The sequence below is a fragment of the Ruditapes philippinarum genome, unplaced genomic scaffold, assembly GCF_026571515.1.
Source record: "Ruditapes philippinarum isolate M1 unplaced genomic scaffold, ASM2657151v2 ctg228_1_1_1_1, whole genome shotgun sequence".
Taxonomy (NCBI): Eukaryota; Metazoa; Mollusca; class Bivalvia; order Venerida; family Veneridae; genus Ruditapes; species Ruditapes philippinarum.
This window is the reverse complement of record NW_026856125.1, coordinates 538,650-554,324: the sequence shown is the minus strand read 5'-3', so window position 1 is coordinate 554,324 and position 15,675 is coordinate 538,650. Positions and strand designations below refer to the sequence as shown.

General features: G+C 33.2%; 1 protein-coding gene across 6 annotated transcripts in view; it reads left to right on the top strand.

Annotated features, from left to right (window-relative positions):
* The window catches only part of LOC132745467 (fibropellin-1-like), a 51,731-nt gene that overhangs the window by 1,675 nt on the left and 34,381 nt on the right, over positions 1 to 15,675 (top strand). For 2 of the 6 annotated variants that reach the window (XM_060734413.1, XM_060734411.1), the window contains exons 3-11: positions 1,708 to 1,848; positions 6,116 to 6,160; positions 7,476 to 7,595; positions 8,575 to 8,688; positions 9,140 to 9,256; positions 11,313 to 11,426; positions 12,489 to 12,602; positions 13,577 to 13,705; positions 15,225 to 15,338. In XM_060734413.1, coding sequence (XP_060590396.1) covers positions 1,708 to 1,848; positions 6,116 to 6,160; positions 7,476 to 7,595; positions 8,575 to 8,688; positions 9,140 to 9,256; positions 11,313 to 11,426; positions 12,489 to 12,602; positions 13,577 to 13,705; positions 15,225 to 15,338 — 1,008 coding nt within the window. The remainder of the gene's footprint in view (positions 1 to 1,707; positions 1,849 to 6,115; positions 6,161 to 7,475; positions 7,596 to 8,574; positions 8,689 to 9,139; positions 9,257 to 11,312; positions 11,427 to 12,488; positions 12,603 to 13,576; positions 13,706 to 15,224; positions 15,339 to 15,675) is intronic. The other 4 variants (XM_060734412.1, XM_060734414.1, XM_060734415.1 and 1 more) reach the window with 4 other exon arrangements.

Here is a 15,675-nt window from a genome sequence, read left to right as displayed (position 1 = left end):
TTCGTGGACACCCTGCATAAAACAAAAAGTAATGAAGCAAATCACATGCAATTCTAGTATCTTATTAAGTGAGCATATGTCGGCAAATTCTCAAATATTGTAAAGATTGTACAAGAATAAACGATTCTGCACCAGTTTTTTACATAGACATGACAAAACGCGGAGCAGATCAAGACGTCACAAACGACGTTTTGCTTTCATAGGTAGTAATCTACGTTACCGTTTTGCCTTATAACTTTTCAAAGTATTCCCCTTTAACCCGCACACATTTTTTATGGCGGCGGACCCAGTCTCTAAATGTACTCGCATACCATTCCTGGCTGAATGGTGGCAGTATGCATTGGGTGGCTCCTCTCAACTCGCCCAGATTGTCAAAACGTCTCCCTCTCAACACTAGGGAAACAAGGCGAAGTCATGCGTGGAAAGATCAGACGAAAATGGTGGATGACTGAGTACTTCTGTTCCAAGCTGGATTTGTGTTTTTATTGCATAGATTGTTGTTTGGATTCAGGATCAAAGAAAAATAGCCATGTTTCGTCAACAGTGACAATGCGATTTAAAAACTGTTGTCCCTCTTTCTGAAATTGTTGCAAGAAATTTTTTGACGCCTGAACTCGTTGTTGTTTTTCATCCGCTGACAGCAGTCGAGGGACCCATCGAGCACTCAAACGACGCATTTCTAGCTCTTCAGTAACAATTCTCTGAACAGTTCGATACGATTAAAGAATCACTGATCTGCCTTAAACTTATCCGTCTGTCTTCATTAATCTTCGCAAGCACACTTTCAACAGTTTCTTTGTCTCTTACCTCGACAGGTCGACCAGTCTGCAAATCATCCCCAACACTTTCCCTTCTATCCGAAAATCGGCGATGCCACTTATACACTAGAGAACGACACACTGACGGTTTATTTGTCACACTTTCGATCATTGTTTTTGTCTCGCCAAGCGTCTTTACAAGATTTACACAGAACTGTATAACTGTCCGAAGTTTTGCTGGATCTGTGACGTCCATTTTTGATAAAGCTGCTTTTAGCACCTGTTCTTTAAAGCACGAGCGTAAAATAACCACAACTTCAAAATGTCTTCTGATACTGACAGAATGATGTCATAAACATCAAAACAACGTTATTATAACGTTTTACCGCAATTTTCTTTGTTTGCACAGGTTTAACATGTGTTTATGAGATGAGATGAAAGCGTTTACATCACAGAGAAAATGTAGCTGCGCCGCGATTTTGATACTTAATGTTTTGATGTTGTCATATATAGATAAATTACAAATGGTGTTTTAAAATTTGGTCAATTTATTAAAAAGCATTGATTAATAATATCCAAAGAGTTCACCCCGGTAGGACGTCACGTTATGGAGATGCACACATTGTCCACGAATTTTTGGATCACCCCTCGTATTAATTTAAGTTTGTGATATTCTGTCGCAGTATTATTCGTTCGAATAGCAATTTCAATGTAAGATAAACTTACACAACAGGCAATGAAAAATGCTACAAGCTATCTATTCCTGAAATATATACATGAACGTGTCATGACAATCGGACATACATCCGACAAAACTTTATCATGCAGTATAAACATAAACTGACCGCTTAAAGTCATAAAAAGAATGGGGGATAGTTTCGATTCAATTTTATGTTTTATTTTAACATGACAAATACTTACACATGTTTTTTCTCTTGTGCTGTTGTAGGAAAATCGAGACGTTTTCTCTTAGATGGTCTACATTTAAATACGGCTGACTTAGATAAAATGCCAGACTTTTTAAAGCGAACAGAGTGTACAAAATGTAAATGTGATCTTCAATGTCATGCACAAGATTTTGATTTAAAAGGTAAGGTTGAAATTTCTACCAAGTAATATTAATGTTTTGTTTTCCAAGGTAGATGAAATATGCGATTTTGTTTAGAATGAACTATGGTAGCTGACTTGGTACACTTTGCGTATTGCGTTGTCGATAGCGACAACATAACCTATATCGATATCGCCTTTTCGTCTTGACGTGTTCTTGCTAGCGAAACGCGAAATACGGCGCGTTGTCGCATTGTCAGAATGTCGCTTGTCTAAAAAGCAAATCCTTTGATTTGAGCCGAGTGACAATGTGACATTACACTTTGCACGACAACGCGCGGTTTGGCGTGCATCGTCAATGACAGGACCACAAGACGAAAGTCGACAACGCGTCTTGCCGCTAGCGAAAGCATGACGCACAAAAGCGTTACAAATCAGCCACCATAATGAACAGATAGACGTTTTGCATTACTTTTGCTTTATTGTAATAGAATTATGTATAGGATGTGATTATAATGAGCCTGTCACACTGGCTAACTAGTACTGTTGTCTTTAAGGAAACATGGTTTAGAGACTTATTATTCTGGAAACCTAGTAACAATTGAAAATATACCTGAACAACCAAATCATTTATTGATTCCCTTGGTGCTACATTCTCATATATGCAATAAATGAAATTTTCTTAAGGTTACGACGTGATGTTGTTATCCCCTGCCGATGGACTCGGGAGGTGGATATTGTTTTTGCGTTGTCCGTCCGTCTGCCCATCCGTCCGTCCGAATTTCGTTTCCGCACCAGTTCTCTGCAACTACTGCTTGCAATTCAACGGAACTAAGTTCAAGTCAGACTCTTTAACCCGGTGTTATTGTACTTGATTAGTTATGCAACATGCATATAGAGCAAAAATGGTTTTCGCGCTACTTCTCTGCAACTGCACTTACTGGCTTGAATTCAACGAAACTTTATACCAAGAGGAGATGCGCATACCGTCGCCTTGTTCCGTTCAGACACTTTAACTCAGAGTTATGGCACTTGATTAGTTATGCAGTATGCATATAGAGCAAAATCGTTTCAGCGCTACATCTCTGCAACAAATTGCTGGAATTCAACAAAACTTTATGGGAACCTTTAATACCAAGAGGAGATGCGCATATCATCGCCTTGTTTGGGTCGGACACTTTAACTCAGAGTTATGGCCCTTGAATAGTTATGCAGTATGCATATTTAACAATAATCGTTTCCGCGCTACTTCTCGGCAACTTCTGGCTTGAATTCAACAAAACTTTATTGGGATCTTAAATATCTAGAGGAGATGCACATATCTTCGGCTTGTTTCGGTTAGACCCTTTCACTCATAGTTTTGACCATTGATTAGTTATGCAGTATGTATATAGAGCAAACATCGTTTCCGCGCTACTTCTCTGCAACTACTGGCTGGAATTCATCGGAACTTCATGGGAATCGACAGAATCAAGAGGTGATGCTCATATTGTTGGTTTGTTTCGGTCAGACACATTAACTCAGAGTTATGGTCCTTGGTAAGTTATGCTGTATGCATATACAGCAAACTTTATGGGAACGTTCAATATCAAGCGGAGATGCACATATCATCGGCTTGTTCAGGTCAGTCACTTAAAGTCATACTTATGGCCCTTGTTTAGTTATGCAGTATGCATATTTTGTTTTGTTTTGTTTCTTTGTATCATTGTACGCCTTTTCCCAACAGTATTTCAGTCCTAAGCATCGTTCCTGGAAAGTTACACCAGCACTAGACTTTCTTCCTCCGCGCTTATCTACCAAAGCATCTCCCGGGATCGCACGCAAGCCAGAGAGGTAACTGGAGTAGAAAGTCATCGAGGCGGTCCAGTATGCATATAGAGCAATAATTGATTACACGCTACTTCTCTGCAACTACTGGCTGGAATTCAATTAAACTTTATTGGAACCATTAATACTTAGAGGAAATGTGCATATTGTTGCCTTGTTCAGACCAGATCCTTCATTGCAGAGTTCTGGCCCTTAATTAGTTATGTAGTATGCATATAGAGCAATGTTGCTATTTCTTTGCAACTGCTTTATTGATTTCAACCAAACTTGATGACAACCATGGATACAAAAAGGCAATTTACATCTCATTGGCATGTTCAGATATTACTATTTTACACAGAGTTATGGCTCTGTAATTGCCCTGAATATTTATCATATAGAAAAAGTATTACTGTTAATGCCATGATAAATATATAAATAAATTATGTCTTCATTTGTTGTGTTAGTATATAAGTAACACATGGGTTTGTGGGTAAAAGTAAAAATATCCTCCCGAGGAAAATACTGTTACACGAGGCGTAGCCGAGGGTAACAGTATTTTTACGAGGGATGATATTTTTACTGTAACTCACAAACCCATGTGTTATTTGTTTTATGACCCCGAACTAAAATACTGTGATGATCTGAAATTGTCAACTTAATCTAAATGTAACAAAAAACCAAGAGTAACAATAACTAAACTGTCCTTACCTTTTAAGTTTTAAGTTTACTTTAGGCCTACTTGAGAAGTTTTGTTTTTCTTTCATTCTTTAAGCAAGTGGTGATATCTTCAAATCATAAACATACAATAAGCTAGGTTTTATTTAGAAAACAAAACACTAACCCATTTACACGGTTATGATCTGTTAAATCTGATCCTTCTGTTTCCAGAATATTCTTAGCATGGTTTTTGACAAAATAACGATGATATCCTATGTCTGTCCACCATATTTGATTAAAATTGTTAAATAATCCTTGGTTGCATGCTTAAATCGTCTGCATGTTTTAGTTTGACGCATAATTATTTACATTGCAATTACTTTCGTTGAAAAAGGATGTTTACTTTTTTATTATTTAACAAAAAGATATTTTTACGCGAAAAGCACACCAGGGTGCGAACAACTAAATTTTATGAGTGTCATAGTTACTCCTGAGAAGAAAATGATGTCCTATCGGGGTTTAACGTCGAAAATAAGAATGAATCGAGAAAATAATGGCGGCCATTTTATTTCATTTTATTTAGAAAATAGACCATGTGATCAGTTTTTATACTGTTAAAAATATATTATTACCCCTCATTTTTTTTCGTAATGCTAATTTCCCATAGGCCTCTGGGAGTTATTTTTACAACCACGTGACTAAGAATTTTGTACTGTCACTAAGGTAACAGTATTTTTTAACAGTTTTTAACTTTTTGCTGAATAGTCAAATTTAAGTGAACATCCGTTTTCAACGGAAGTAATTGCAATGTAAATAATTATGTGTCAAATTGAAACATGCAGACGATTTAAGCATGCAACAAAGGATTATTTAACAATTTTAATCAGTGAAACGTTACAGATATGGTGGACAGACATAGGATATCATCGTTATATGCTAAGAATATTCTGAAAACAGAAGGATCAGATTTCACAGATCATAACCGTGTAAATGGGTTAGTGTTTTGTTTTCTAAATAAAAACCTAGCTTATTGTATGTTTATGATTTGTAGATATCATCACTTGCTTAAAGAATAAAAGAAAAACAAAACTTCACGAGTAGCCCTAAAGTACACTTAAAACTTAAAAGGTAACTTAAGGACAGTTTAGTTATTGTTACTCTTGGTTTATTTTTGTTACAGTTAGATTCAGTTGACAATTTCAGATCATCACAGTATTTTTGTTCGGGGTAATAAAATAAATAACACATGAGTTTGTGAGAAACGGTAGAAATATCACCCGTCGTAAAAATACTGTTACCCTCGGCTACGCCTCGAGTAACAGTATTTTCCTCGGGAGGATATTTTTACTGTTACCCACAAACCCATGTGTTATTTATATACTGTCACCTATGTAACAGTACAAATTTCTTAGTCACGTGGTACACTTGCATTAACAGTAAAAATATCTTCCAGAGGCCTATGGGAAATTAGAATTACGAAAAAAGTGAGGGGTAATAATATAAACTAGTACTGGGCGAGGGATATAAATTCAACGAATTTGCTTTTTAATATAGCACCTAAAACGTCCTTTTACATTCAATTGAAACTGTTTTACTTGGATGTTTAGGAAAGAAAAACTATAAAATAGTATCGTAAGTAATATGAATGAATGGTTTGATAATCGATGTTTGAGTTTAAAAGTATTAGAATTATATTTTATTAGTATATATTTGGTACCTAATTAAGTCATCAATAAGCTTTAGTAAAAATTTAAAAGTTACTTTTTACTTTTTTTCTACAAAAAAGCTTTGTTTTCGAAATATATATTTAATATGTTTATTTTTATGCCAATTACCTTTTACAGAGTCGGACATTTGCGCTGGTTTTTGGAATAACATTTCATGCACAGGTATACCTTTTCGAATTTTCAAATTTAAAAACTCTATGTTTGTTCAAAATAAACATGCATACGAGACATTGTATACTGAATAACTGTAGGTTCAATAAGGACTTCATTGAACGAGTTGAACAAAAATATATCATGCGATCCTACACGTGCTCAATAAATTTAGTATTGAAGCTACGCAAATATAATATTCTTCATATTACATACATATTACATACGCAAAATAAGAACAGTTAACAGTAGAAAAAATCGTTTTACATTGATGCATAAATGTTGTAACGCTAACATTCAATGCGCTTTAACGCTATATTTGTATATAACGCAAATGACATCAGGTCAAAATACATTTATACGGAGCAGGGGTGTGTAATAAAACTGCATGTGTATTTATATCTGTTTCGTATTTAGACAAGAAATATATTATGAATGGCTCGTAGGTTATCTGTTTTGTTATCAAATATGCTAAGCTCGAAGTATGTTACTCGGTCATTAATGTTTGATTACATCTATGCAAAATGCAACTTCAATTTTAATTCATCAAATGGGTTTGCGACCAGTCGCTTACCAGCCCTATGACAAGTAGAGAAACTAATAACGAACAGCATGGATCCTGATCAGACTGCGCGGATGCAAACGAACTATGTTGGTTTTGTCGTAACTCGGCTCAAATATATGAATCAGGTTTTTATTAAGATATTCGTCTTGTTAGGTCAGCATGTAGATATTTGAATTGCACATTCTCAGTATAAGTATATTAGAAGGCTATTAAAATTTATGTGTATGCTTTATTTGATAAAAGTGCAATTTTTAAACATTAAAATGTGTATAAAGCTAAATCTACTTTCTCTTGTCTACAAATTGTTGGTTGAATACATAAAAGAATAATTCCAAAATATATCTTAGAAAGAAATATGATTGTATATTTTATTTAAAGTGAATGGACATTCACGTAAGCATCGCTTAACTGCCCTACTTAAAATAGTAGCATAATACCGGTATTTTTTCCGGAGCATTATCAATATCAAAAATTTATCTGTGGTACATAACAGAAACATTTGATTACAACTGTTTTTAAGTGTAGAAGCTATATATCTGCTACGAAAATAAGTGTTTATATTTCAAAAATGAATACTTCCAAAATCCGTGTGTAAAATAAGTATGGTATCAATTGTCTGATTAGCAAATGCCAAATGCACGAAATCATTGCTTAACAAATAAACCCCTACTTAAATAGCAACAAAATATTTTTTTCTGGAACATTTTTTTTCAATACAAATAAATACATGTATATATACTAGTTTTTCACAATGGCTTTTAGGGGTTCAACCACAAAGTCCGTGTTCAAATTTGAATTGCGTACATGGAACATGTTCAGTAACCAATGGCGTAGCTAGTTGCGCCTGTAACCAAGGCTGGATGGGCAACCAATGTGAGACGGGTATCATTATATATTTTCAAACAAAGAAGACTTGCGTAACTATATACTTTAAAGATTAATAGTTTAAGGCACATTATGCCTTCGAAATCCACATTGCTTTAATTTGTTAGAAATGTTAAGCACTTGTTTCATGTTTAAGTAAAGAATAAAGAGCGTGTTAGATGTTAACCAACTGCAGAAAGTAGTGCTGAGCGTGCAGTTATGTTGTAAAGGTAACAAAATGTAAAATAAGTAGTATTTAACTTCCATACAAAATACTTATTAATTCACTTCAAATATACCACTTGTCAGTAGAACAAAGGAGAAAATATTGTTCATCTATATGGCGAATAAATTACTTTTTGGAAGAAATAATAAGATTACAATGTACCAAAATGAATAGGTTTTTTTCAGAAATAAAATGATTTTTCTGGGGAATAATGGGCTTTAAATGTTTTGTTTTTTCTAACAACTGTATAATAGTTATCCTTTATAAATCATTTTTTGCATTATATATCTGCTTTCTACTGAATCTGTCTGTGAGTCTGCTTGTGGTATGTTTATCATTTCATTCACAGGTGATTTCAATCAGTGCATTTAAAAAAAATTGTATTCAGATATAGAAGTCAAAGCAGACAAACTTGTAGTATAATTGACTGTAGAACAAAATGCGACTTTTATAAATAAATGATGCAATAAACAAAATGTAGTCTGTATTTCATTTATTATAGTATATATTAAATGTTTTCAACAACCATATTAGATCATAATGTATGAATTGAATGAATGTCCACAATTTGTAGAACGTTTTAGATCTAAATAAATGCACAATTTAATTTTAATAAAAAAGCATTTAAAGTGACAAAAAATTGGAAACATTAACTTATTAGATATAAAAACACCTGATTAAAATGGAATTTGTAAACGATTAAGATTGTACTTCGAATAAATTTAAGCTTAGAAATGTCAAACGTCATTCCTTATTTCGATGCCATTTTAGATATAAATGAATGCACTCAACAACCATGTAATCACAACGGACAGTGCACAAATACAGACGGAACCTATGTTTGTTCATGTCAGAGTGGTTGGGAGGGAAAAAATTGTGACCTCGGTAATGTGATTTACTCGTACTTTAAATAATCAAATTATATAACAAGTTTGCACTGTCTCTCATGGAATATCTAATTTATTGAATTTTAAAGTGAATTATTCAATGAATGTGCCTGAAGACATGCTTAAGATGCCAAATTGATTATTACATTAACGGTTTATTTAAACTTTATTACATTTCACTATAGTATCATCAACGTAAAAATACAAAACATTAGGACTGAGGATAGCGAGTTTTTTATTTGTGAACATTATACAATTGCTTTCATTAATTGCTTTTTCAAATTCTCGTACACAACTGTATTAACATAAACGGGTTGTATATAATATGTTATCCTTAATCAGCTCATCTGTCACCATATATAAGTAAGTAAGGAGTTTCATCGTTATAACTGTTTGTTATAATGAAAACAAAAATGTATTTGGATATTACATTGACCCTTTTCATTTAGATATAGATGAATGCACAAGGTACAGATTTTGTCAGAACGGGGCCACGTGTGTAAACACTCCAGGCCATTTTACTTGCACGTGTCTCAGTGGATGGAAAGGAACACAATGTCAGACTGGTAATCACTAAGTAGTGGCATTTTTTTCTTTTATTTCCATATCTGCAAACATAATGTTTCGTTCAAACACTTTTCTTTTAAACGCATTAACATAAATAAATGATGGTTGAACGAAATCTTTATTATAAAAGATTTTCAAAGTTTCAAAGAAATGGTTTTATCGAAAGAAGAATTTGTCTATCAACAAAAAAGACAAAGGGGAAGAATGTCATGGCACTTAACAGGTCCTTGTGCCCTGGCTTGTATTTGTTTGCTGTCTTGCTGGGCTCCTTGCCGGTGGTAGGTCGTGTTGGGGTTGCGTTCATTAAATGTCTCCCTTCTTGTTAATCTTGTTTTGTTTGTTTTTCCATATTTTTCAGTATATTCAAGTATAAGCTATAATTATGTCTGCCTTATTGGACAAATTCTAATTGTTTGTATGGTTAGACTTTCACTTGCACATTGCTTTATTAAAGTCAAAATGTTCCACAGCTGGTCCCAGTGATATTTTCATTAATCCATTCAGCCTTTCTCCAGATATCCTGTTACGAGAAGCTACTTTAATGTCATACGAATGCTTAATTCGAAAACCATCATCTGACACTACACTATTTAACTCTTTATATTGTTATCAAGGATCTTCCGAAATTGTTTGAATAAATTTCAGTCCTTCCCTCCTGACTGCTGGTCTTTTAAAATAATAAATTACATCAGATAAAATTTGCTGTTGTATTATTATGTAGGGTACCTTTTCGGTAGCTTGACTAGAGCATAAAGCTAATCTATGAGCAGATCAATGTACAACAAATACATATGGGGAATCATAAGATATTATAATGCAACAACCCCATTTTTATGACCAGTCATGCACCATCTGATTCAACAGCAACAATAATGTGATATTGGGAGAAGCCAGAGTTTGATTTACAGCTGTGTAAATAGTCTTTGATGTCCCATTAACATTGGTAATATTAGATATATGATGAGTTTTTACATCAAAAGTAGGTGTTAACAGTTCTTTCAGTGTTTTAGTAATTGAAATGTCACAGGTCTCAAATACTAGAATAGAAATAAATTGACTAGATCTCAGACTAATATATGTCTCTTCCTGAAGGAAACTTGATATGAGACGTATATTTGTGTATTATATGAGACGTATAAGATGTACTAGTGCAAACCTTAAACATCATAAATTTATATATAATCGTTATTCTGTTTAATAATAAATAAGCGATTAACTTTATTAGGTTCAACACTTTTAAATATTCCTAAAACTGAAACTACTGAATCCTGAATTTTAAACATCAACTATGTATCGAATTAAATTAATAAATGTATAAGTTGACATTGTTCCTAGTCATACTTACAAATATTACATAATTGATAGATTTGAAAAACTGCACATTTTTAAACATGCTTCCCATTGATATTTTACTTACAATTCATCAGGAAATGAACATCCCTGTATTTTTTGTAATTTAAGAAAGAACTTATACTATGAAGTTGGCAACTGTTCTTTAGCTTACCAGTAGATAAATCGCATGGCACATATAGCACCTTCAGTTTTAGATTCAAGAAGTGCTTAAGAGTGTCTGTTTATTTTACTCCTAAGAGATTGTGACTTCAGTGCAGTTTTATGCTGATATGATGTAACATGCCTTTCAAATTCCGAAAATCTGAAGTTTGTGCAACCCGATGTGAGTGGATTGTCTTTATTTCAAAGCATTAAAATTTTGCTGGGATTCCTCAGTCGTTTGGGCATTCACATAATGATTCAATTGGGTTTTCTTGTTCTGCATAGGGTATAGCTGTTCGTGCACTGACACATGGACAGGTCCTATCTGTTTAAAAGGTTTGAGTTCATAAAAGCCTATATATTGTGAATTCCTTAAGATGAGGAAATTCTTTTTTACAAAAAAAACAGTAATTTTAAAAAAAAATATTGTCTTGTCAATTGCTACCAAGATCACTAAAAGTTTACTGACAGATTCAGATTTTAAATTACAAAAACGAAATTTTGGTTTACAGCTAAACAAATTTTCATCATCCAAAATCTCTTGTATTTGATTGAGTATAGATGTAGATGAGTGCTTAACAAATCCGTGTAAGAATAATGGCACGTGTTCCAACTTGCATGGGGGATATAACTGCGCATGCTCAACTGGATGGACAGGAAGTAACTGTGACACAGGTACTTTCATTGGTTTATGCTGCTGCAAATCTATAATTATTAAGTTAATCTCGATTTTTCGAAAAATAGTTGGACAATCCTACTTATCCTGGCGAAGGCGTTGGCTTTGGCATTACACTTTGGTATAATTTTAAATGTATTTTCAAATTTGCTTGTTAATTTACACACTTACTTAAGGGCATAATAGGAAGAAACTGTAAAATAATTCTATATTCATGACCATTTGTGATGTTGCAAAATCAACAGAAAACTATTGGTTGAAGTTTTTCGTGTAACTTCAATCTGCAAAATTACTCAAGGTAATTATTTGAAACATCATTCAAGTGGACAGGATGATATCATAATTGGAGTTCACCATTCAAGACATTGTCATGAGTCCTGGCTATTTGTCAAGTTCGCAAAGGGCCTTATTTCATTCAAAATATATGCAAAAAATGAATTGATTTCCGACAGCATGAATTAAATGTCACAGAATACATCTGGTAGGTTTTCCTTCTGAAAGATCAATATTACAACCAGACTTTTTTTCTGCTGACTTCCCAAAGCGCTTTAATTCAGCATAAATTTACGTCAGATGGGGCCATTGACAGTAACCTACGATTATTATTCAGCCGACATGTATTAAGTTTCAAGTAAATAAATTATGTTGTTTTGAAAATTGATATCGCATGCTTAATTTCAACGAAAAGTTTTAATTTCTATATTCCCTAAAATTAGTTTATGGTTCTTGGATCAAAATATCGATCTTGTATAAAGTTATAAGTGAATACCTGCAAAAAATTTTGCAGTTTGATGTTACATGAAGAAAATAAAGAAGTAAGAATTACTGTTGATGTTGTATGCAACACTTAATATATTATATGAAATATATGTATTCCATATACATATGAGGAAATTTTTTTTTTCAAGAAAACTGTGAGTTTTAAACATTAATTGTCATGTTAAGTGTTACCAAGATCACACAAGGCTTATTGACAGATTCAAATTTTAATCTATGAAAAAAACTGTTTAACAGCCGAACAAGTTCATGACACAAAATCTATTTTATACGATTGAATATAGATGCAGATGAGTGCTTAACAAATCCATGTAAGAATAATGGCACGTGTTCCAACTTGCCTGGGAGATATAACTGCTCCTGCACATCAGGATGGACCGGAATTAACTGTGACATAGGTACTTTTATTTCTTTTTTCTGCCTCTGAATCTATAATAATCAGTTAAACTTCATCTTTCTGAAGAAAAGTGGGGCAATCCTACTTTTTAAAGATTTTGACGAATGTTACAAAACCTGTGCTCGAACAATCGGACCTGTTGGAACAAACATGACTGGTAAACCTGTAATTATCCGTCACATTGGACAGAGCAAATGTGTGATACTGGTATCCCTATCTTTGCTCTTGCTCCTATTTTTAACGCTTAAAGATAAATGCATTTACGTTAGGTTGTTATTAAACTATAACCTGCAGGAACCGACAAGTATTTGTAAGGAAACCCAGTAAATTCCGTGTGGTCTGAAAAAAATTGTTTACTGTTAATTTTCATATTGACGTCTGAAAGTTGGAAATATGCGGTTACAAGCAAAAACAGGCTGGAAAAGTCTATGTAATTCAGCAAGTTAATTCTAAATAGGAAACTTATTCATTTATAAAATAATGTATATTTTGAAACAGTTACCAGTACCAACAAATTTTTGCTACAAAAAGTGTGTTGAGATATAAATATAACCCGAGGCAAATGTGACCGATGTTATGCTACACATATACAGCTACATATTCTGCTAACAATGTTATTTAAACTTGTATATCTAGCTTATTATATTGGTGCATAAGCAAGTTGAGTTTATCTTATATGATTGTATATATTTTAGGCGACCAATGAGAATCGATGTTACATAATTGTACATGCATTATTTACAATAAGTGTTTTCTGTTAAGACTAATTGATAGGCTTAAAACCGTATATCAATGCATTATCGTGTGTATATTTGCATTCTCTTATTTGATGTTTAAAACATTAACACAAAGGTATTTTCTAAAAATATTATTTGCTGTAAGAGTGACACATGATTGTGTAATCGTTTCTTATACTACAGTACCAGATACGATGTAAGATGCGTTGTGTTGTTAAATATTCTTTTTATCAACCAGATTTAGACGAGTGTGCGATATTTAACTCTAGAGGGTTTCTGTGTCGCAATGGGGCTTCTTGTATAAACGAAAATGGTTCCTTTAAATGTAACTGTAGTGAAGGATGGACAGGACGGTTTTGCTCGGAAGGTATGTACTCGGTTTGTTTAAATCAGTTTTTATAATCATCTTTGACTAATATATATTCTCAATACTTACAACGGCCTAACATTTATCATAATTTGCTTATTTCCGATATTTGTAACATGTCTCGAACAATTTGGCGGAAACAAAAAAAAAATTTTCGGATAGATGTCACAATTCTGACTCCATTTTATATATTTTATAAGCAAATTTAAATGATAGGTAGCGCTTCAGTTAGCGTGTAAAGCTTCGTAAACTTTCTGATATTTTTGCAACATATATGTGACCCTTGCGTCGTATTTACATGTTTTCGAAAGGGAAATCATATTTTCGGAGCATTGTCCGTGTTTCCATCATCCTCTTGTTTAGACAATAACTTAATACATATGGTTGTAATTTGACAGAATCTTCGACCAGTTAGAGAAAATGTAGTGTTTTAGAGAAAGTGCATTGCCTAAAAACTATAAAGTCATTGAAACTCCAAATAATTATAAAGACTAGTGAGAAGAAGTGCAATATTCCTCTTTACATACTTTTTTATTTATCTCCCAATTTGATACATAATTATTATGCTCGGCTGGAAATTGTTTTGAAACGTGTTTCAAGTTTTTCTAGAGAGAGTGGGTACATTGTCAAAGAAACATAATGATACATTGCTTGAATTTTGAATAGTCTCCCTGTAAAACTCTTCATCATGCAAGTTTCATCTTCTGCTAAAATAGTCTTTATTTATTGACAGTGTTCTTTCATATTAATGTTGAATTTTTTTTTTGGTAGTCTTATTAATATAGGTGTAGATAGGATCACTTGGATCAAGGTCATGGTGCTTTTACTTTGTGAGGAGTAAGCGGACACTACGATAAAAGTCACTGATACTTGATAACATTTTAATACACTTTTGCTTATACAGCTTTAATTTAATAACTTATGTCTTTCATAGTTATTTCGTAGGTTAATATCTCGTGGGTTCCTTTCATTTTGAAAGAAGAAGTTACTTGGATCAAGGTTCCTACTCTGATGCATTTAGATTTTTACACAGTTCATGCTGCCCTGATTTATTGACTGATAAAAAAATCGATATAGGTAGACTATCTAACTATGGTTCACTAGGGTCAAGATAACAGATTTTGTTTACACACTTTCGCGCCTACTGCATTCTTATTTCAAGTTAAAGTTAATTTTATCATAAGAAATTACATAAAAGAGCTTATGTGACATATGAATTATTTATGAGATTTGTCATAATCCTGGTCATGCAAAGATTCCCCGTGGCTCCAGATGATATTCTAGCCCCGAGCGATTTATTGTCTTTTTATTTATCTGATCACCGCGATATAATAAGAGTTAAAATTTTGCCCACATGTCAGCAGCTGCATGTCACATTCAGATGATAAGTGGAAAACACACAGCCACATTTCTCCTTTCTTTCAAGGATTTAGCTTGAAAATAAGTACATACATTTAACTTATCTTTTCTTTTTTATATTTTTTTTACGATGAGTGATAACTATTATTGATGTTTTCAGATGTGGATGAATGCTTGGACAACCCTTGTTTAAATCATGCAGCCTGTAGCAACACGTATGGCGGTTATAATTGCAAATGTGGGTCCGGTTGGACTGGTGCGTTTTGTCAGACAGGTCAGATGCCTAATTTATAAAACTTTTAGAATTTAAAACAAACTTATTATGAAGGAACTCCAATAATGTAAACAAAATATCTAAAAATATTGAAATTCTAACGGACACCAATAAAGGCACTAAAATTGTAAAGTACGCTTAAGATGATAAAGATAACTCATAAAAGGGGACTATTATGTCAAAACAACGCAACGTGTATAAATTTATTAGGTGACTACAAATGTAATGGCGCAAATGGCTGGACGGGACATTTCTGTACAAGTATCTTTCTATTTCAAAACATTTTAACTGTATAACAAGGAATTCATTCATGATTTTATTCAATATAATATGTTGC